The following is a 24149-nucleotide window of genomic DNA, read 5'->3' as shown; positions in this document are numbered from 1 at the left end:
ATATGTGCCATATCTTCTTTTTTTTTCTCCTTTTTTTTTTAAACGTGTTTATTAGGGTATAATTGCTTTACAATGGTGTGTCAGTTTCTGCTTTATAACAAAGTGAATCAATTATACATACACATATATCCCCATATCTCTTCCCTCTTTCATATCCGTCCCTCCCACCCTCCCTATCCCACCCCTCTAGGTGGTCACAAAGCACCGACCTGATCTCCCTGTCCTATGCGGCTGCTTCCCACTACCTATCTATTTTACATTTGGTAGTGTATATATGTCCATGCCACTCTCTCACTTTGTCCCAGGTTACCCTTCCCCCTCCCAATATCCTCAAGTCCTTTCTCTAGTAGGTCAGCATCTTTATTCCCATCTTGCCCCTAGGTTCTTCTTACCATTTTCTTTCTTTCTTTTTTTTTTTTTTAGATTACATATATATGTGTTAGCATACGGTATTTGTTTTTCTCTTTCTGACTTACTTCACTCTGTATGACAGTCTCTAGGTCCATCCACCTCATTACAAATAACTCAGTTTCATTCCTTTTTCTGGCTGAGTAATATTCCATTGTATATATGTGCCACGTCTTCTTTATCCATTCATCTGTTGATGGACACTTAGGTTGCTTCCATGTCCTGGCTATTGTAAATAGCGCTGCAATGAACATTTTGCTACATGACACTTTTTGAATTATGGTTTTCTCAGGGTATATGCCCAGTAGTGGGATTGCTAGCTCATATGATAGTTCTATTTTTAGTATTTTAAGGAACCTCCATACTGTTCTACATAGTGGCTGTATCAATTTACATTCCCTGCAGGAGAGTTCCCTTTCCTCCACGTGCTCTCCAGCATCTATGGTGTGTAGATTTTTTAATGATGGCCATTCTCACTGGTGTGAGGTGATAACTTATTGTAGTTTTGACTTGCATTACTCCAGTGATTAGTGATGTTGTGAATCCTTTCATGTGTCTGTTGGCAATCTGTTTATCTTCTTTGGAGAGATGTCTCTTTAAGTCTTCCACTCATTATTGGACTGGATTGTTTGTTCTTTTGATATTGAGCTGCATGAGCTGCTTGTATATTTTGGAGATTAATCCTTTGTCAGTTGCTTCATTTGCAAATATTTTCTCCCATTCTGAGGGCTGCCTTTTCATCTTGTGTATGGTTTCCTTTGCTGTGTAAAAGCTTTTAAGTTTCATTAGGTCCCATTTCTTTATTTTTCTTTTTATTTCCATTTCTCTAGGAGGTGGGTCAAAAAGGATCTTGCTGTGATTTATGTCATAGAGGGTTCTGCCTGTGTTTTCCTCTAAGAGTTTTATAGTGTCTGGCCTTACATTTAGGTATTTAATCCATTTTGAGTTTTTTTGTGTGTATGGTGTTAGGGAGTGTTCTAATTTCATTCTTTTACATGTAACTGTCCAGTTTTTCCAGCACCACTTATTGAAGAGGCTGTCTTTTCTCCATTGTATATTCTTACCTCCTTTGTCAAAAATAAGGTGACCATATGTGCGTGGGTTTATCTCTGGCCTTTCTGTCTTGTTCCATTGATCTATATTTCTGTTTTTGTGCCAGTACCATACTGTCTTGATTTCTGATTTCTTGATTTCCTTTCAAAAAAAAGGAAGAGAGCAACTAAATGAATAAACAAACCCACAAATGAAAACAAACACTAAGAACTAAACTAAGATAAACATGAAACCAAAAAGGAATCAAATGCAGAAAGCAAACCCCAAGTTCACAGTTGCCCCCAAAGTCCACCCCCTCAGTTTTGGGAACACTCATCGTCTATTCAGGTATTCCACACCGGCAGGGTTTACCAAGCTGACTGCGTGGATTTAATGCACTGCTCCTAAGGCTGCATGAAGAAATTTCCCTTTCTCTTCTTTGTTCGCACAACTCCTGGGGCTCAGCTTTGGTTTTGTCTCCGCCTCTGAGTGTAGGCCAGCCTTAGGCATCTGTTCCCTGCCCAGACAAGAGGGGGTTAAAATAGTGTCTGATTAGGGCTCTCTTGCTCACTCAGACTGGGGAGAGGGAGGGGTATGGTAGTCTCAATTGCAATGCGGGGTGTGTCTGCAGCAGTAGAGGCCTGTGTGACTTTGTAACAGCCTGAGGCATGTCATGTGTTCTCCCAGGGAAGTTGACCCTGGATAATGGGACCCTGGAAGTGGCGTGATGCACAGGCTTCTGGGGGTATGTGGGTAGTGACCTGCGCTTGCACACAGAATATTTGGTGGCAGTGGCGGCAGCAGTAGCAGTCCTTGCTCACCTCTGCAGTTTGAGATGGTAGCCGCGACTCATGCCCGTCTCTCAGGCTTGCTTAGGCAGTGCTCTGCCATCTGTGGGCACTTGGAGCAGGAAGCCCATCTCCTTGCACACCCCAAAACAACGGTCTCTTGCCTCTCTGGCAGGTCCAGACATTTTCCCGGACACCGTCCCAGCTAGCTGTGGCGCACTAACCCCCTCACGCTGTGTTCATGCAGCCAACCCCAGTCCTCTCCCTGGGGTCTGACCTCTGAAGCACAAGCCTCAGCTCCCAGCCCCCACCTGCCCTGGCAGGTTAGCAGATAAGCATCTCAGGCTGGTGAGTGGTGGTCAGCACCAGTCCTCTATGCAGGAATCTCTCTGCTTTGCCCTCTGCACCCCTGTTGCCGTGCTCTCCTCCATGGCTCCGAAGCTTCTCCCCTGCCCACCCCCCATGTCTGCCAGGGAAGGGGCTCCCTAGGGTGTGGAAACTTTTCCTCCTTCACAGCTCCCTCCCAGAGGTGCAGGTCCCATCCCTATTCTTTTGTCTCTGTTTCTTCTTTTTTCCTTCACTCAACCCAGGTATGTGGGGAGTTTTTTGCCTTTTGGGAAGTCTGAGGTCTTCTGCCAGCATTCTGTAGGTGTTCTGTAGGAGTTGTTTCACATATAGATGTATTTTTGATGTATTTGTGGGGAGGAAGGTGATCTCCATGTCTCACTCCTCTGCCATCTTGAAGGTCTGTGTCTCCCTTACAGATTTTTAATTCTTAGGTATAGTTTAACTTAGGTATAGTTAACTGAAATCTTTTTTGTTTTCACAATATCTATAATATTATTAAAAAAAATAACTATCTAAATGCTAGTGACCTCCAAATTTTTATATCCAACTCAGACCAACTAAGATCTAGGTTTATATATCCAACTGTTTATTTGACCTATCTAGTTAGAGGTCTCAAAAATGACTGAAGATGCACATATTCTAGATCCAAGTACTAGAACATTAGCTTCTCAAGAGCACAGATTTTTGCCTCTTTTGTTTACTGCTATATTTTCATTGACAAAAACAGTGCCAAGTATATAGCAGACACTCAGTAAGTTTTTGTTGAACACTTTGTTCATTGATCTCATGTTATCCCTTTCCAAACCTTGTATTCTTTCAGTGTTCTACCTGTGAGTGAATGTTGCCAACATCAATTTGAATAAGCCATGAGCTTAGAAGTCATTCTTAATATCTCTCTTTTTGGCATCTTCATCCTCCATTACAATCCAATACAAAAATTCTTTCATTTCATTGTCCTAACTATCTATCTACTTTTGTTTTTCTGTCATGTCTTACCCTTTCCCCACCAGGGTGACTTTCCCTTATCTTTTATATTAGGTCAGAGCTCTTTCTTATATATACCAAATATGTTTCTTTTCCTTAAACATATTACAGTTTGTAATTGTATGTGTATTTGAGTAATTGATTGTATCCACCCCTCCCCTGACATTTGACTGAAAGCTACATGGAAACAGGGATTATATATGCTTTTGCTCATTCTTTTATTCCCAGAGCCTGACATATAATGTGCACTTAATAAATCTTTTTGAATGATGAATGAATAAATTAAATTTGTATCAATATTTCTGAATATTATTCAAGTCTAAATAGATTTTAGTTTGAACTTATTGCATAAAACTAATTACTAGTCATAGTTGATGAAAGCCCTATAGAAATTATTTTTAATTATTTCATATTATTTTCTATCACATATAAATGTCTTTGAATGTTCTTTTTATACAAGCATAGTAGCTATTAGCTGTAGGCTTATAATTTTATTTAGTTACAATATAAATGCTTTGTGGGTCAAATGTACAGAAAATAATACTATATGCCTTTAGACCTTTAAATAATTTTCGTAATATTTCTGTTTTCATGTTTGTAGAGAAAATCCAAAATTCTGAAGGACCAAATTATAGGAAATCTCTCAATGTATACACTCTATGTAGACTCAATGATTTACTACGCCAATTTGTTCTTTCTATATATGACTCTTCTGCCACATATTTAAGTGATAAAAACATTTATGACATTATAAAATCCTTTGCATGCTATAGAGATCAATAAATTTACTTTTTTAATTACTCTTACTTTAGAGGTATTGTTTTATTGTTTTTATTAAAAATTCTCAGTAGTTGCCTTTTTTTTCTTTTAGTCTGTATTGAACATTCTTTTTAAGATTGTAAGGGCAATGATATATGCATATATATTTTTTAACACTGCTTGTAGTTCTTTAATTTTTTAAAAATTTGTTTTGATAGGGTTGGACCAAGTTTTATGAGTTTTCTTTATCAGATCTTCGGGCTGGTTACAGCATTATTGACAGACTCTTCGATGGTAAGTTCTAATGATGAAAACTTTGACCTCTGGTGTCAATGAAAAAAATTTTTGAGCTCTTATTAAAAATAGGGTTTTTTTCAAGAGTGACTTGACTTCCTATTATAAAATTTGCTTTTTGCTTTTCATTTTGGATTTAATGTTTTGAATTCCATGCTTGTGAAAGTTCATATATTATCTATTGTGGTCATTGGTTTTGATATAATCCATTAGATTTCTGGTTGATCTGTAGCTCTCAGGAAGCAGAAAGCTAGAATGACCTTGTCTTTACTTCACGGCCTTCACAAGTTTCAGGCTTCAACTAAATTATTCATATCTCTTTCAAAGGAATTGTTAAAATTCAAGAATATGGTAGACCAAGAATCTGTAGAATCACAATTGTATGATTAAGTAGAAATCAGGAATCAAGGTACAAATAATAGCCTCCTGAAGACAGGAATGGTCCAATCCCTGAGGGTTATGGCTCAGGGCCAACTCAAGCTAACACTAGAGTTTAGAGCAATGATGGATTAGAGAAGAGAGTATGTTGATAGGACTCTCAAACTTAAAACTATTCTAAACAACTCTAGATTCTTGTCTCTCCGACCATCTTGTAGCCTTGCCAAACTACTCTTCCCTGAGTCTGCCGCATTTCAGTAAATGGCACCACCATTCATGTAGTTGTTCAGGTTCAAAGCCTATGAATAATCCTTGATTCTTCTCTTTTTCTTATCCTCAGACATCCAATGCTTTGGCAATTTCTGTCCCTTCCATGTCCAAATCACATCAAGATTCTGTTCTCATCCTTCAACTTCATCAATCCTTGGTAGTCCAAGAAATAGATTCTTTCAAAAATTCTCCACAGAGTAAACAAATTTATTTTTTAGAAAAGTAAAGTAAAGCATATAATTCACTTTCAAAACCTACAACCACATTTATCTTCTTTCTGTTCCTTGAACAAACCAGGCTTGTTCCTACCTGAAGGTTTTGGTAGGTGCTCTTCCTTCTGTCTGAAATGCTCCTCTCCCAAACCTTTATATGATTTTCTTCTCTTATCATTCACATCTCAGCTTAGAGGTATCCTCTTCAGAAAAGTTTTTTATTATCACCAAATCTAAAGTAATTTTCTAATTGTTTTCTATCCCCATGTTCTGTTTAATTGTTTTAATACATTACTGCTACCTTATACTTTCCTGTTTATTCATTCATTTTTTAAAATGTTGTTCGTCTTTTCCAACTAGAGTGTAATCTACATTAAACAAGGTCTTTGACTATTTTGTTTACTCTGTATGTCCTTAACATCTGTAGCAGGGCCTAGCCCATGGTAGTAGGCACTGTTAAAGTTGGTTGAATTAACGGCATCATCATTTATTCTGTAACTTGGTTTCCATGAAAGGATAAGGATAGACGTCTAGCATGTGGACAAATCCCATTTTTTTTGTAGTTTTCTTTTATTTTAATTTTTTATTGAAGTATAGTTGACTTACAATGTTTCATGTGCACAGCAAAGTTATTCCATTGTACATATATATATATAAAATATATATATATATATATATATATATTTCAGATTCTTTTCCCATGTAGGTTATAACAAGATACTGAATATAGTTCCCTGTGCTATATAGTAGGCCCTTGTTTATCTATTTTATATATAGTAGTGTGTATCTGTTAATCCCAAATTCCAAATTGATCCCCCACGCACTTCCTCTTTGGTAACCATAAGTTTGTTTTCTATGTCTGTGATTCTATTTCTTGTTTTGTAAATAAGTTCATTGGTATCATTTTTTTAGATTCCACATATAAATGATATCATATGATAATTTTCTTTTTCTGTATGACTTAATATGATTATTTCTAGGTCCATCCATGTTGCAGCAAATGGCATTATTCTTTTTTATGGCTGAGTAATATTCCATTATATATATATCTGTAGCACATCTGCTTTATCCATTCATCTGTTGATGGACATTTGGGTTGCTTCCATATCTTGGCTATTGTAAATAGTGCTGCGATGAACATTGGAGTGCATGTATCTTTTTTAATGAGAGTTTTTATCTTTTCTGGATATATGCCCAGGAGTGGGATCGCAGGATCATATGGTAATGCTAGTTTTAGCTTTTTAAGGAACTTCATACTGTTCTCAATAGTGAAAGCCCTAATTTACATTCTCACCAACAGTGTAGGAGGGTTCCCTTTTCTCCACAGCCTCTTTAGCATTTATTGTTTGTAGACTTTCTGATGATGGTTATTCTGACCTCACTGTAGTTTTCACTTGCATTTTCCTAATAATCATCAATGTTGAGCATCTTTTCATGTGCCTGTTGGCAATCTGTATAATTTCTGTGGAGAAGTGTCTGTTTAGGTCTTCTGCCCATGTTTTTGGTTGTCTTGTTTGTTTTTTTTTTATATTGAGCTGTATGAGCTGTTTGTATATTTTGGAAATTAATCCCTTGTCAGTTCATCATTTGCCAATATTTTCTTCCTTTCCATAGGTTGTCTTTTTGTTTTGTTAATGGTTTTCTTTGTTGTACAAAAGCTTTTAAGTTTAATTAGGTCCCATTTGTTTACTTTTATTTTTATTTCTTTCACCTTAGGAGACAGATCCAAAAAATACTGCTATGATTTATGTCAAAGAGTGTCCTGCCTGTGTTTTCCTGTAGGAGTTTTACATCAGTCGTATCCAGTGTTAGGGACTTCCCTGGCGGTCCAGTGGTTGGGACTTCACCTTCCAATGCAGGTTTGATCCCTGGTTGGGGAACTGGGATCCCATGTGCCTTGCAGCCAAGAAACCAAGACATAGAACAGAAGCAATATTGTAACAAATTCAGTAAAGACTTTAAAAATGGCCCACATCAAAAAAAAATAGTATCCATTCTTACATTTAGGTCTTTAATCCATTTTGAGTTTATTTTTGTATATGGTGTTAGAGAATGTTCTAATTTCATTCTTTTACATGTAGCTGTCCAACTTTTTACATGTAGCACCACTTATTGAAGAGACTGTCTTTTCTTCATTGTATATTCTTGCCTCCTTTGTTGTAGATGAATTGACCCTAAGTGCATGGGTTTATTTCTGGGTTTTCTATCCTGTTCTGTTGATCTATACGTCTGTTTTTGTGCTGGTACCATACTGTTTTGATTCCTGTAGCTTTGTAGTATAGTTTGAAGTCAGCTTATTCCTCCAGTTTCATTCTTCTTTCTCAAGATAGATTTGGCCATTTGGGATCTTTTGTGTTTCCATATAAATTGTAAAATTTTTTGTTCCAGTTCTATGAAAAATGCCATTGGTAATTTGATAGGGATTGCATTGAATCTTTAGATTGCCTTGGGTAGGTAGTATTGTCATTTTAACAATATTGAGTCGTATAATCCAAGAACACCATATATCTTTCCATCTGTTTGTGTTGTCTTCAGTTTCTTTCATCAACATCTTCAGAGTACAGGTCTTTTACCTCCTTGGGTAGGTCTATTCCTAGGTATTTTATTCTTTTTGATGTGATGGTCCATGGGATTATTTTCTTAATTTCTCTTTCTCACATTTTGTTGTTAGTGTATAGAAATGCAACAGATTTCTGTATATTAATTTTGTATCCTGCAACTTTACCAAATTCATTGATGAGCTTTGGATTTTCTACGTATAGGATGTAATTTGCAAGCAGTGACCATTTTACTTCTTCCTTTCCAATTTGAATTCCTTTTATTTCCTTTTCTTCTCTGATTTCTGTGTCTAGGACTTCCAAAACTATTTTGGATAAAAGTGGCATGAGTGGGCATCCTTGTCTTGTTCCTGATCTTAGAGGAAATGCTTTCAGCTTTTCACCATTGAGAATGATGTTGGCTGTGGGTTTATCATCTATGGCCTTTATTATCTTGAGATATGTTTGAGTCGCATTTTAATTTACATGTTTATGAGATTTTAAAAACTTTTAAATGAAGTATGATACGTGTACAAAAAGTACTTATATCATAAGATTACAGCCCAGTGAAATTTCCACAAACTGAACACTCTCATGTAGGCAGAACCTTAATCAAGAAACAGAACATTACCAATACCTCAGATTTTACTCTAATGCTGCCTTCCAGTTACTACCATTCTCCAAGTTCTCCCACCCCCATTCCTTTGGTAAAGACCAGGCACCTAACTATATAGATTAGCTTTGCCTGTTTTTATAAAACTGGAATCATACATCATGTATTCTTTAGTCTTTGGATTCTTTCAGTTAACATTATATTTGAGAGATTCATCCATATGCTTACATGTCATTGTTGTCCATTTATTCTCAGTGCTATATAGTTTGCCATTCTGTGATTGTATTTCTTCTCTTGGTGGGTAGTTTTCAAGTTTTTTCTTGATGGACATGTGGGTAGTTTGGGATGATTGCGCTATATCTTTGGGTGACTACTTGAATATACTTCTGTTGGGTATATATGTAGAAGTAGATAGGATATTAATTTATTTGTTCCCCATAGTTATTTAATGCCTAATAGTATTCCAAATGAATTTTTTGTTTATTTAAAAATTCTTTGAATTATACATCAGAAAAGTACACATAAAGGTATAATTCAATAGATTTTTATAAATTGAACCTTTGTAACTAGCCCAAAGTCAATAAATAGTGTATTACCAACATTCTGGAAGCATCTCCCCCACTCCTTTTTACATATGACCCAACATTTTCCCATTTTGTGCTAAGGCCAATCAGTTTTCTGATTTCCATGAGTTGTTTTTTTAATGTTTATTTTGAAACACAATTTTTTTTGAGGATATATACTAGTACTTTAGCTTGCTTAGAAACTTGGTAATTTTCCAAAAGGCTTTTGAACATTTATTTGATTTTTATAATATCACTTTGAGGCAAATATTATTAATGCTCTTTTAAAATGAGGATACCAAAGCACAGAGAGTTTGAATGATTTGTTTGTCATTGTTTTTCAAGCTTGCGATGGAATTAATAGCATCATATGTTTTTTACATACATCACACCAGTGAATTGTTGAGAGGAAGATGCTTCAAAATGATACTGAATCTCATGGTAGAAGTCTAAATATAATCTTATGATTACAAGATTTCCTGATATTAAGGGACCTCCACATATGGAGAATTAAATGTAAAAAAGGGGAATGATTCATTGAATTTTATAGTAATGAAATAGTCTAAACTAGTAATGCTAGCAGTGATGTTAACTAGGTAGATTAAAATTGTGTTTCCTGCATTTACTGCTGTTGGGGAGGAAGAAATTTTCTTCTACCCTTCTGGGTTCTTCTGGCTGGTCTAAGAATTTACACTGACATGAAACAGATTAACAGGAGAAGATCAAACAAAAATTAATAACATGTATATATAGGAGAGACCCAGGAAGACTAAGTAACTTGCCAAAATGGCTGAAACCCTCACCTTAAATACTATCTTCAACTAAAAACAAAAGAGGGTGTTTGGGGTAGTGGTTTTAGACTTCAGAAGGGAGGAAGGCAGTTAACATGGAGATGCAAAAAAGCAGATGTTTGGTAAACAAATTGCTGGGCTATGCAGAGACAATGGGACACAGGGAGGAATTTTAACAAACAGACTTTGCCAGGTTCCTTCCTGTCCACCATACCTAGTTCATATTATAGTTATCTATGTTGGTAGCTTCCTTCCTGGAAAAGGTCCTCTGTGATTATAGTATTAATATTATTAATATTAATGAGCATTACATTAAGCATTTTAAGGAATGATTTAAATGAATTAAATATGTATTGTTATATCCTATAAATATAACTGGAGCCAGGAATTTGTTTAATATTTTCGAATTTGTTTTAGAAATTTTCTAATATCTTAGAAATGAAACGAATAATTTTTTTTTAATTATAGGTACCAAAGATGTACAATGGGAATTTGTACATGGTTTGCTAGAAAATGCTATTTATGGAGGACGTATAGATAACTATTTTGACCTTAGAGTTCTTCAGTCATACCTGAAACAGTTTTTTAATTCTTCAATAATTGATGTATTAAACCAAAGGAACAAGAAAAGCATTTTTCCGTACTCCATATATCTACCAAAATCCTGCAGCATTTTGGTAGGTAAAATTAATTATTTTCAATTTACTACCAGATAGAAACTTGAACAATTTCCTATATTGTTAAATATATGTTGTTTCTTTTCAAATGTATAAGCAATTGTCATTCAAAAATATGGATTTTTTTTTTTTATTACGCCAATATGCAGCCTGATTCTTTAAACTCTAGTTAGGTGTCCTATTACTTTTGGATACTTAATGATCACTGATTGATGATAATAGGATATAGTAAATAGGTAAATCGTGACGGGGGTGGCCAAGGAAAATTTTTACATTGTAGGGCTGCCATGAAGATCTGGAATGGGAGAATATGCTACTTCTTCATAGTTATGAGAGTACTCTGATACATTAAATTTGAAAGAAAGCAAATATTATTTAACAAATATCTATCTTCATACTCTGGCTTATAAATTTAAAGAAGTTCTAAATATACAAGAGAGATTCACTTTATCTAGCTTTCATAGCAACATTTTTGTTTATGTGTATTTATTTTATCCAGCTGTAGCTTTTTGCTTTGAGTCATCATATAAAAGCCTCCTAGAATGCAATAATCTTTTCCAGAAAATAGTACAAAATGTAGGCCAAAGATTTCAATTCTAGTTTATTTTGCCACAAATTTGTATTTGTGTGAATGCCCAAATAACGTTTTCATTACATAGAGTATTAAAATTATACATTTCTTCATGAATTACAAAATATATATATTCAGTTATATAGTTCTATCAGTATTGTGCCTTTTTCTCTTATTCAAATATTTTTCAAGAAAATTCCTTTGTTTTAGTGATGTAAATCAGAAAACAAAGCTTAAAAATCAGTATTAAACATATTACTTTATTGAATATCTTATCTATTTTGTTACTAAGTATTCCATCGATTTTGTTTTTCAGTATCTTTCATTCACTTACTCATTCATTCAATAATACACGTTGAACATTTGCTCAGTGATAACGCTGTTCCAGACTTTGTGGATCTCTTGGTGCACTGTGGAGCTTACTTTTTATTGGGAGAACCTTAGAGTGAATGAGCAAACAAATATCACATAGTTATTTATTATATATTTATTTCAGATAGTGTACCGTGAGAAGTCTTTCATCTCTATTGTTTGAAGCTTAAATTGAAAAATAAAATATATACAGAAAAGTGTACATCATAAATGTACAATGCAATGCATTTTTATACATTGAACACGATTGCCACCAGCACTGCGATCAAGAAACAACATTTTCAGCTCCCCAGAAGTCCTCCTCAAGTTCCCTTCTAGTTACTACCTCCCCAACAAAGGATACATTAGCTTAACTTCTAACAGCCTGTGTTAGTTTTGCCTGTGTTTGTACTTCATGTAAAGGGTATCATTTGGTATATATTCTTTTGTGTCCAAATGAGGATAAATCAGTTTGGACATGTAGTAGTCTACTATTTAGGAAATATGTCAGTGTATAGTCCTAGGTAGAGAGAAGACTCTAGCCACACTAGATGAGAAAATTTCACAGACATTTAAAAATGAATAAAGTGTATAAATACAAAGAATAATAGCTTTAAAATTATAAGATGATTATAGGAATTCCCTGGTGGTCCAATGGTTGAAACTCTGTGCTTCCACTGCAGGGGGCGTGGGTTCGGTCCCTGGTCGGTATACTAAGATCCTGCGTGCTGTGAGGCACGTGAAGATCTGGAATGGGAGATTTTTTTTTAGATGGGAGATTATTTTCCATCTAAAAAAAAAGAAAAATTAAAAAATAGAAAAAAAAATTATAAGATGATTTATGAGAGTCAATGTTTAGCTTTCTATTTAATTGAGTTAGATAGAAGGAGGAAGCCAGAAGTTTCCCAGGAGATGAGAAACACACACACATATGCATGGATATATACAAGCATACACTCACATATACATACATATATATTTATGCATATCTACATTGTGATTGAAAACCTTAAGGAAGTTTACTGAGATATAGGAGAGGAAATACTTCAAAGAACAGCATGTCTTTCCAAACTTTGACATACTTCCTGTAGTTAAACTCCAGGAAGCCCAGGACCTGTGTCTTGGAAATACTGCAGAGGCAGCTGCGGAGGATGAGAAAGGATGATGGGGGTAGGGGCAGAAGATGAGTCTCCTTCATCAAAAACAATTTCCCCTACTTCAGCAAGAACAGTTTAGATGCATATATTTACAACACCTGCCTTAAAATAACTCGTCTCCTCATGAAAACAAACAAAACAATTCCCATCTTTCAGCCAAACTGAATAAATCCTCTTGATCTACACTTAGTTTCCCGTCTAGAATCTGAAGTGAAAACTGTTCAGATGAGTGCTTGGCAAATCAAGCCTTTGCAGTGCTTACAGTAATTCTTGGGATGAAATGATAGGATTTTCGATACATTTCATCACACCTCACCAGCGAAGACTAACTGTGGAATTGCTTTATAATAAAGCAATTTACAAAGCAGTTCTTGTATATCAGACTGTGTGAGTATAGGTTTCTGGGAGTTCTATAAGTTTAAAAGAAAAGATTGTTGGAATATTTATCTCATTATAAACAGAGCTACACTCTGCAGATTAGTCTTTGGTAGGTTACAGGAAAAGTAACTACACATAGTAGGCATAGTTACTCAGCTATGTTTGTTTTAATCAATTCCCCTCTGAATGTGAGAAGTATAGGATAAGAAAGTATAGTATCAAATAATTTAAGTATGAAGAAGTAGTGACAAAGAATATTTCCATTAGATTACTGAGTTAATGCTATACAGACTGAAAGTGAGATTTACCTAGACAATGTAACATGAATAATTAATCATTTAATACTTCACAATATTCTGGTTCTTTCTGATTTCGGTGGTTGTAAGTTTAATCTTTATTGAAAAACTGTTTTTTAATTATTTGTGTTTAGGACTATCGTGCCGTCATTGAAAAACTTCCAGAGGATGACAAACCTAGTTTCTTTGGTCTACCTGCCAATATTGCTCGTTCATCTCAGCGTATGATCAGTTCTCAGGTAACCTAAAAAAAGATACATGTTTTAGAAAAAATGTTGCTACTGAGCCTAAAAGAAACATTACATTTTATTTAATACTACATATCCACATGCTTTTATTTAATTCTTTAATTTTATTTAATACAATAGATTCCAGTCTTACCTTAAATAAATTTTAAATGAGCCAAATAGTTCTATCTTAATACATTTGTTAAAATTAGTAAAGTAACACTGAACACTATCAATTTTATCCAGAATATATTGGTTTTACTCCTGTGATTTATCTTATTAAGGGTACTTTAAATTTAATTTATGCAATTGAATATGTCACTAAATTTGATATTTTCATAACAAATATCAGATATAGAGATATAATCTGCATAAAAGATAAATATTTAATATTTCATATGATATTACTCATGACTGAATGTTGTAAAACATTGAGGGAAATACGGATTTTTTAATTATTGAGATATAGAAGAACATTAGCCATGAACACTGTATATTCTAGCTTCTATTGAGACCAAATAATTAAGAGCTAACATTTATTGACCTTTAACTGTGTGCCTGAAAGTGTTTTAAATACCTTATACTCAGAAACCTTAGTCTTTATAAACTCTATGAGGTAAGATCTATTACTTTTCCCTCTCAGTACCTGAGGAAACTGAAATGGAGAGAGTTAAGTTATTTACCCAAGATCACAGAGCCAGTAAAAGGCAGAACCAGTATTTAAATTGTCTGTCTGAGTAAAGACATGGCCTCTGCACCATGTGCTACAACTGCTCCTCAGGCATAAATGTACTGCTAAGTACGTGCACCAAATTGTGAACTGTTACATAAGGTTCGTTGTGGATCAGTGTATGGAAGATTCTTATTGCTCTTAAAAGTTTACTTTTGAAAAAAAAAAGTTTACTTTTGGTAATTTACAGGCATCCTAGCTAGATTACTTTACCTTATTTAGCTGTACTGTTTTGTACTTTTTGCTATTTTAGCCAACATTTATAAAATTGGTAATGTTTTCTCTCTTATTATTCACTAAATTTTTTCTCTGCTATTATTCACTAAACTGTTCATTGTGGAATTTTAATGTTCATTCTCAAATCTTTGTAAAAGAGATGTTTGAGTATATAAATATATGCTCATTTGCATAATGTGTAAATAAGTATAAATGTTTTCTGGAACAAATAAGATCTTAACAACCTCTTTGTCTATGCTAGCTGAAGACGCTAATTCCTTTTCCCTTTCTCATGCAAAGTGTTAAGTCAGATACTCCCATGAAGGAATGAAACTCCTACGTGTCCCTTAGCTTTATAACGTATATGATTACACTCTGTTCTTTTCCTTCCATGCTTTTTGTTGACCTGAGATAGTTATTTTTCAATAACCCCATCAATAACATATAAGAATTGCATATGTACCTTTGTGTGTACTTGTTTGTGTTGTATATGTGTTTGTGTATAATTTTACAACAATTCTTAAGCAAAAGAGGTTAAAACAATTAAAAGGTCATTAAAAGAATAAAAGGTTATTTCATATAATTCAAGAAGAGTATTTACTGTGGGAATCTTATCAAAAGAAATTCAAGAGTCTGTCTTGAAAGTCCTGTTATTAACATGGCTTTCAAAACTTCTAATGTCAGTATCATTCAGCTTCTGAAAGAATCTCCTTTAGCCCAGCTTGGATCAAATGTCTAATGAAGGGAAAAGAGTAACCTAGGATAGATACGGCCTTAGAGACTTCTGGGAAGGATATAAGACAAGAAATACAGAATACTGCGCATCTTCATCTTATGGAGAGGCCCACCAACCACCTATATGTGTACCTTCTTTTGCTCCTGGGCCATGTATGGCTGCCATTGATAAGAGCCCAGACTGAGAGGACCGTCATGGCGCTAAATCATAGCCTTAGCTTCCCACAAATCTTCTATTACATTTTAGTCACATAGGTACAGGGCTTGCATGCTATGCTAACATGAAGCTCATCACTCTAAGTGGAATCCCAGGGATCAGGGGTTTCATAGCAAACTAGGCAGACAAACATTTTACATTTGTCTTACCTCTGTAGTTTCTAGGAAAGTAGTACTGTAGGAAGACAGACTCCAATCTCATTTTCCCAGATAGTCCTGAGACAACCCAGGCTTTATTTTTACTTTTTACTTTTTCTAGTTAGTATACCAAAGAATTCTCTAAAAGTTATTTTACTATGATCTAATCCTGCTATTTTTTTCTTGCCTTAGTATTTAAATTTTTATAAATATTTATTAGATGAAAAGAGGGTAACATGTTCTTCCTTAAAGGTTTTTGGTGATACATACTTTCTTAATATTTATATTTTAAATGTCAGTCTGTTTTACTGTTAATTTACTTAACTGTTTAACAGTTCTTTATTTTAGTTTTTATACTTAAACAGCTTTCAGAGTGCATCAATTACTGCAACATTTCTTTTTCATAATTATAAACACATATATAAACTGATAAAATTTCTATATTTAGAGCTTTTCACTCCAAGTCACATTTGGAGCCACACTTAGAATGCTTGGCCTTCTTTGAAAGTGAATGTTCAGATATGAAGCAGTCTGAATGACACTGAGTAGATTTCAAAAAAATATTATTGATCATATACAAGTTCAGGGATGTGGAACTGATGTTGAAGCAGGTATTTGATGATTTGGCATTTTAAAATTAATTGAGTGCATCCATACTAGGCAGATACCACAAGTGGTGTTTACTACAGTGTTAATGATACTTATGTTCAGTGCTGTGAGTCAGCTTTTTGTTTGTTTGTTTGTTTGCTGATGTAATGATATTTATCACATTATGTATTTATAGTACAGTATTATTGTTTATATTCATTATACTGTACATTAGATCTTTATGGCTTATTACTGCTTGTTTTAAGTTTGTACCCTTAAACACAATCACTCTTATCTCCGCCACCCCCATCCCCTGGTAACCATCATTTTACTCTCTGTTTTTTACATGTTTAACTTTTTAGATTCAATACTTGACTTTCTTTCACTTATCTCACATAGCATAATGTGCTTAAGGTCCATCTATGTTGTCACAAATGGAAGGATATCCTCCTTTCTCGTGGCTAAATAATATTCCATAGTGTATATATTCTACATCTTTTTTATCCATTCTTCATTAATAGTCACTTGGGTTGTTTTCATATCTTGGCTATTGGGAATAATGCAGCAATTATCATGGGAGTGCTTATATCTTGTTGAAATCCTGTTTTCATTTCCTTTGTGTGTATACCTAGAAGTGGAATTTCTAGGTCATATTATAGATCTATTTTTAATTTTTTGAGGAAATTCCATACTGTTTTCTGTAGCGGCTGCACCAATTCACACTCCCACCAACAGTGCATGAAGGTTCCCCTTTCTCGACATCCTTGCCAACACTTGTTATTTTTTGTCTTTTGATGATAGCCATTATGACAGGTATGAGGTGATACCTCATTGTGGTTTGCATTTGCATTTCTCTGATGTTTACTGATGTTTAGCATCTTTTCACATATCTATTGGCCATTTTGATGTACTCTTCAGAGAAATGTCTCTTTTGTTCTTCTGCCCATTTTTTAATTGGATTTTTTGTGATTAAGTTGACTGACTCTTTATATATTTTGGATGTTAACCCCTTATCTGGTTAGATAGCCTCATCCACCAGAGGGCAGACAGCAGAAGCAAGAAGAACTACAATCCTGCAGCCTGTGGAACAAAAACCACATTCACAGAAAGATAAGAAGAAAAGGCAGAGGGCTATGTACCAGATGAAGGAACAAGATAAAACCCTAGAAAAACAACTAAGTGAAGTGGAGATAGGCAAACTTCCAGATAAAGATTTCAGAATAATGAGGGTAAAGACGATCTAGGGTCTCGGAAAAAGTATGCAGGCAAAGATCAAGAAGATGCAAGAAATGTTTAACAAAGACCTAGAAGAATTAAAGAAAAACAAACAGATATGAACAATACAATAACTGAAATGAAAAATACACTAGAAGAAATCAATAGCAGAATAACTGAGGCAGAAGAACGGATAAGTGACCTGGAAGACAGAATGGTGGAATTCACTGCTGCAGAACAGAATAAAGAAAAAAGAATGGAAAGAAATGAAGACAGCCTAAGAGACCTCTGGGACAACATTAAATGCAACAACATTTGCATTATAGGGGCCATGGAAGGAGAAGGGAGATAGAAAGGAGCCGAGAAAATATTTGAAGAGATTATAGCCAAAAACTTACCTAACATGGGAAAGGAATAGCCACCTAAGTCCTGGAAGTGAAGAGAGTCCCATACAGGATAAATCCAAGGAGAAACATGCCAAGACACATACTAATCAAATTGGCAAAAATTAAAGACAAAGAAAAATTATTGAAAGCAGCAAGGGAAAAATGACAAATAACATACAAGGAAACTCCCATAAGGTTAACAGCTGATTTCTCAACAGAAACTCTACAAGCCAGAAGGGAGTGACATGGCATATTTAAAGTGATGAAAGGGAAGAACCTACAACCAACATTACTCTACCTGGCAAGGATCTCATTCAGATTTGATGGAGAAATCAAAAGCTTTACAGACAAGCAAAAGCTAAGAGAATTCAGTACCACCAAACCAGCTCTACAACAAATGCTAAAGGAACTTCTCTAAGTGGGAAACACAAGAGAAGAAAAGGACCTATAAAAACAAACCCAGTACAATTAAGAAAATGGTAATAGGAACATGCATATCAATAATTACCTTAAACGTGAATGGATCAAATGCTCCAACCAAAAGACACAGGCTTGCTGAATGGATACAAAAACAAGACCCATATATATACTGTCTACAAGAGACCCACTTCAGACCTAGGGACACATACAGACTGAAAGTGAGGGGATGGAAAAAGATATTCCTTGCAAATGGAAATCAAAAGAAAGCTGGAGTAGCAATACTCATATCAGATAAAATAGACTTTAGAATAAAGAATGTTACAAGAGACAAGGAAGGACATTACATAATGATCAAGGGATCAATCCAAGAAGATATAACAATTATAAATATATATGCACCCAACATAGGAGCACCTCAATACATAAGGCAACTGCTAACAGCTATAAAAGAGGAAATTGACAGTAACACAATAATAGTGGGGGACTTTAACACCTCACTTACACCAATGGACAGATCATGCAAACAGAAAATTAATAAGGAAACACAAGCTTTAAATGACACAAGAGACCAGATAGATTCAATTGATATTTATAGAAATTCCATCCAAAAACAGCAGATTACACTTTCTTCTCAAGTGCACATAGAACATTCTCCAGGATAGATCACATCTTGGGTCACAAATCAATCCTCAGTAAATTTAAGAAAATTGAAATCATGTCAAGCATCTTTTCTGACCACAACACTATGAGATTAGAAATCACAGGGAAAAAAACGTAAAAAACACAAAAACACAGAGGCTAAACAATACGTTACTAAATTACCAAGAAATCACTGAAGAAATCAAAGAGGAAATGAAAAAATACCTAGAGACAAATGACAATGAAAACACAATGATCCAAAACCTATGGGATGCAGCAAAAGCAGTTCTAAGAGGGAAGATTATAGCAATACAATCCTACCTCAAGAAACAACAAACATCTCAAATAAACAATCTAATGTTACACCTAGAAACTAGAGAAAGAAGGACAAACAAAACCCAAAGTTAGTAGAAGGAAGGAAGTCATAGAGATCACAGCAGAAATAAATGAAATGGAAACAAAGAAAACAATAGCAAAAAGATCAATAAAACTAAAAACTGGTTCTTTGAGAAGATAAATAAAATTGATATACCATTAGCCAGACTCGTCAAGAAAAAGAGGGAGAAGACCCAAATCAATAAAATTAGAAATGAAAAAGGAGAAGTTACAAGAGACACCAAAGAAATACAAAGCATCCTAAGAAACTAATACAAGCAACTCTATGCCCCAAAAATGGACAACATGGAGGAAATGGACAAATGCTTAGAAAGGTATAACATTCCAAGACTGAACCAGGGGAAAATAGAAAATATGAACAGACCAATCACAAGTAATGAAATTGAAACTGTGATTGAAAATCTTACCACGAACAAAAGTCCGGGACCAGGTGGCTTCACAGGTGAATTCTATCAAACATTTAGAGAAGAGCTAACACCCATCCTTCTCAAACTCTTCCAAAATATTACAGAGGAAGGAACACTCCCAAACTCATTCTATGAGGTGAACATCACCCTGATACCAAAACCAGACAAAGATACTACAAAAAAAGACAATTACAGAACAATATCACTCATGAATATAGATGCAAAAATCCTCAGCAAAATACTAGCAAACAGAATCCAGCAACACATTAAAAGGATCATACAGCATGATCACGTGGGATTTATCCCAGGGATACAAGGATTCTTTAGAATACACAAGTCAATCAGTGTGATACACCATATTAACAAATTGAAGAATAAAAACCATATGATCATCTCAATAGATGCAGAAAAATCTTTTGACAAAATTCGCCCATTTGTGATAAAAACTCTACAGAAAGTGGGCAGAGAGGGAACCTACCTCAACATTATAAAGGCCATATACGACAAACCCACAGACAACATCGTTCTCAATGGTGAAAAACAAACCATTTCCACTAAGATCAGGAATAAGACAAGGTTGCCCACTCTCACCACTATTATTCAACACTGTTTTGGAAGTTTTAGCCACAGCAATCAGAGAAGAAAAAGAAATAAAAGAAATCCAAATCAGAAAAGAAGAAGTAAGCCTGTCACTGTTTGAGGATGCCATGATACTATACATAGAGAATCCTAAATATACTACCAGAAAACTACTACAGCTAATCAATGAATTTGGTAAAGTATCAGGATAAAAAATTAATGCACAGAAATCTCTTGCATTCCTATACACTAACGATGAAAAATCTGAAAGAGAAATTAAGGAAACACTCCCATTTACCAGTGCAACAAAAAGAATAAAATACCTAGGAATAAACCTACCTAAGGAGACAAAAGACCTGTATGCAGAAAACTATAAGACACTGATGAAAGAAATCAAAGATGATACAAACAGATGGAGAGATATACCACATTCTTGGATTGTAATAATCAATATTGTGAAAGTGACTATACTACCCAAAGCAATCTACCGATTCAATGCAGTCCCTATCAAATTACCAATGGCATTTTTTACAGAACTAGAACAAAAAATCTTAAAATTTGTATGGAGACAGAAAAGACCCCAAATAGCCAAAGTGGTCTTGAGGGAAAAAAATGGAGCTGGAGGAATCAGACTCGTGACTTCAGACTATACTACAAAGCTACAGTAATCAAGAAAATATGTTACTGGCACAAAAACAGAAATATAGATCAGTGGAACAGGATAGAAAGCCCAGAGATAAACCCACACACCTATGGTCAACTAATCTATGGCAAAGGAGGCAAGAATATACAATGGAGAAAAGACAGACTCTTCTATAAGTAGTTCTGGGAAAACTGGACAGCTACATGTAAAAGAATGAAATTAGAACACTCCCTAACACCATACACAAACATAAACTCAAAATGATTTAGAGACCTAAATGTAAGACTGGACACGATAAAACTCTTAGAGGAAAACATAGGAAGAACACTCTTTGACATAAATCACAGCAAGATTTTTTTTGATCCAACTCCTAGGGTAATGGAAATAAAAACAAAAATAAACAAAGGAACCTAATGAAACTTAAAAGCTTTTGCACAGCAAAGGAAACTACAAACAAGATTAAAAGACAATCTTCAGAAAGGGAGAAAATATTTGCAAATGAGTCAACATACAGAGGATTAATCTCCAAAATATATAAACAGCTCATGCAGCTCAATATTAAAAAAACAAACAGCCCAATCCAAACATGGGCAGAAGATCTAATTAGATAGACATTTCTCCAAAGAAGACATACAGATGGCCAAGAAGCACTTGAAAAGCTGCTCAACATCAGCTTTATTTATTATTAGAGAAACGCAAATCAAAACTACAATGAGGTATTATCTCACACCAGTTAGAATGCACATATTCAGAAAATCTACAAACAACAAATGCTGGAAAGGGTGTGGAAAAAAGGGAACCATCTTGCACTGTTGGTGGGAATGTAAATTGATAGAGCCACTCTGGAGAACAGTATGGAGGTTCCTTATAAAACTAAAAATAAAATTACCATATGACCCAGCAATCCCACTACTGGGCATATACCCAGACAAAACCATAATTCAGAAAGACACATGCACCCCAGTGTTCATTGAAGCACTATTTACAATAGGCAAGACATGGAAGCAACCTAAATGCCCATTGACAGATGAATGGATTAAGAAGATGTGGTACATATATAAAGCGGAATATTATTCAGCCATAAAAAGGAATGAAATTGGGTAATTTCTAGAGACGTGGATGGATCTAGAGACTGTCATACAGAGTGAAGTAAGTCAGAACGAGAAAAATGAATTTCGTATATTAATGCATATATGTGGAACCTAGAAAAATGGTACAGATGAACCGGTTTGCAGAGCAGAAATTGAGACAGAGATGTAGAGAACAAACGTATGGACACCAAGGGGGGTAAGTGGCGGGGGGTGGGTGGGGGGATGTGATGAATTGGGAGATTGGAATTGACATGTACACGTTAATATTGTCTAAAATGGATAAGTAATAAGAACCTGCTGTATAAAAAAATAAATAAAATTCAAAACTTAAAAAAAAATCCCTTATCTGATATATGATTTTCAAAAATTTTCTCCTTTTCTGTAAGTTTTCTTTTCATTTTGTTAATTGTTTGTTTTGCTGTGCAGAAACTTTTGAGTTTGATGTAGTCACATTTGTTAATTTTTGCTTTTGTTGTTTATCCTTTTGGTGTCATATTCAAAAAATCATTGCCAAGGCATTGCTTCTTCCCTGTGTTTTCCTCTAGGAGTTTTATGGTATCAGGTCTCATGTTTAAGTCTTTGATCCATTTTGAGTTAATTTTTGTGAGTGACATGAGATGGGGGCATAATTTCATTGTTCTGCATGTATTTCTCCAGTTTTTCTGGCACCATTTATTGAAGAGCTATTCTTTCCCCATTGGGTATTCTTGGCTCCCTTGTCAAATATTAGTTGACTGTATATAGTGGAATTTAATTCTGGGCTTTCTATTCTGTTCCATTGGTGGCACAAACAGACAAAAAAACATGTCCGTTTTTGTGCTGGCATAATATTGTTTGGTTCTTTTTTAGAATTTCAGTCTCTTTGTTTGGTAAAGTACTCCTTTTGTTTATTAATTTTATTACTAAAGTCATTGTATTGCCATTTTAGGTTTTCCTGTAGCTCACTGAATTTCTTCATAACAGCTATTTTTTTAACATCTTTATTGGAGTATAATTGCTTTACAATGGTGTGTTAGTTTCTGCTTTATAACAAAGTGAATCAGTTATACATATACATATGTCCCCATATCTCTTCCCTCTTGCGTCTACCTCCCTCCCACCCTCCCTATCCCACCCCTCTAGGTGGTCACAAAGCACTGAGCTGATCTCCCTGTGCTGTGCGGCTGCTTCCCACTATCTACTAGCTATCTATTTTACCTTATAACAGCTATTTTTAATTCCTTATCTGTTATATTGCAATCTTCCGTTTCTTCGGGATTGGTTGCTGGAAAATTGCCACTGTCTTTTTGTGATAGTGTGTTACTGTGATTTTTCAAAGTGTTTGATGAAAAGTGCCTCTGCCATCACATTTGAAGTAGTGAGCATCTTTCTCATTTAGGCAAGACTTTGTTTACTTTGGTTCTAACAGCTCAGTAGGTTGATAATTAGGAGCCTTTTTTGTTTTCCAGAAGGTGGCGCTATAGCACAAGTTTTTGTTTTTTCTTATTGGCGATGACTCGCTGCTGCTAAGGTGGGGAAACAGGAACGTGTAAAAAAACCAAAAACCTGGCCAAAAAAATTTTTAAAGTGTGGCAACAGAGTTGGGGGTGGTGTGTGCTTAGCACTAGGGGCATTGGGTGTGCCCGTGGCCCAGGAGGGGGATCTTCACGTTGGAGGGTCTTAGAAGTCCTAGGGCCAGAATCCAGGGGCAGACAGCAGGAAAGGCTTTCCTTCAGATCTCTTTGTCTGCCTACCTCCCTTTTCCTTCTCTGCCCCCTGTCACTGCACTCCCTCCTCAGAGAGAGCAGTGAGTCCCTCCTCCTGCAGAATGTGTGGCTAGGCACACCCCCAATCACTGACTTCACTCTCCACCTCCTCTGCCAGAAAGGTTGTACTGTCCCGCTGCTGGACATGCCTCTGCCACCTCCAGCTCCACAGCCACTACCCTCATTCTGCTGCGTCCACCCACTTTCAGGTGCACATATGTGTAGATCTCTCAGGTGTCCTGGTATGATGTATATAGGTGCTTTTTTCAGTTAGGGATGTCCAATTAGTTGTAAATCAAAAAGGAGAGAAAAAAGGAATGACTCACACTGCCATGATGCTGTCAGTCGCTCCCAATTTTTTTTTTAATCTG

The 24149-nt window shown here is 35.2% G+C and overlaps 1 protein-coding gene across 2 annotated transcripts in view; it reads left to right on the top strand.

Annotated features, from left to right (window-relative positions):
- Nucleotides 1–24149, top strand: part of DYNC2H1 (dynein cytoplasmic 2 heavy chain 1) — a gene marked incomplete at its 5' end in the record, with an annotated part of 370982 nt that overhangs the window by 235388 nt on the left and 111445 nt on the right. For both annotated transcript variants that reach the window (XM_082660860.1, XM_082660861.1), the window contains 3 exons: nt 4538–4613; nt 10446–10654; nt 13542–13646. In XM_082660860.1, the coding sequence (XP_082516986.1) occupies nt 4538–4613; nt 10446–10654; nt 13542–13646 (390 nt within the window). The remainder of the gene's footprint in view (nt 1–4537; nt 4614–10445; nt 10655–13541; nt 13647–24149) is intronic.

The sequence above is a fragment of the Grampus griseus genome, assembly GCF_964374135.1.
Source record: "Grampus griseus genome assembly, chromosome: 8".
Classification (NCBI taxonomy): Eukaryota; Metazoa; Chordata; class Mammalia; order Artiodactyla; family Delphinidae; genus Grampus; species Grampus griseus.
The sequence above is the reverse complement of the archived record's forward strand: the minus strand, read 5'-3'. Positions and strand labels throughout refer to the sequence as shown.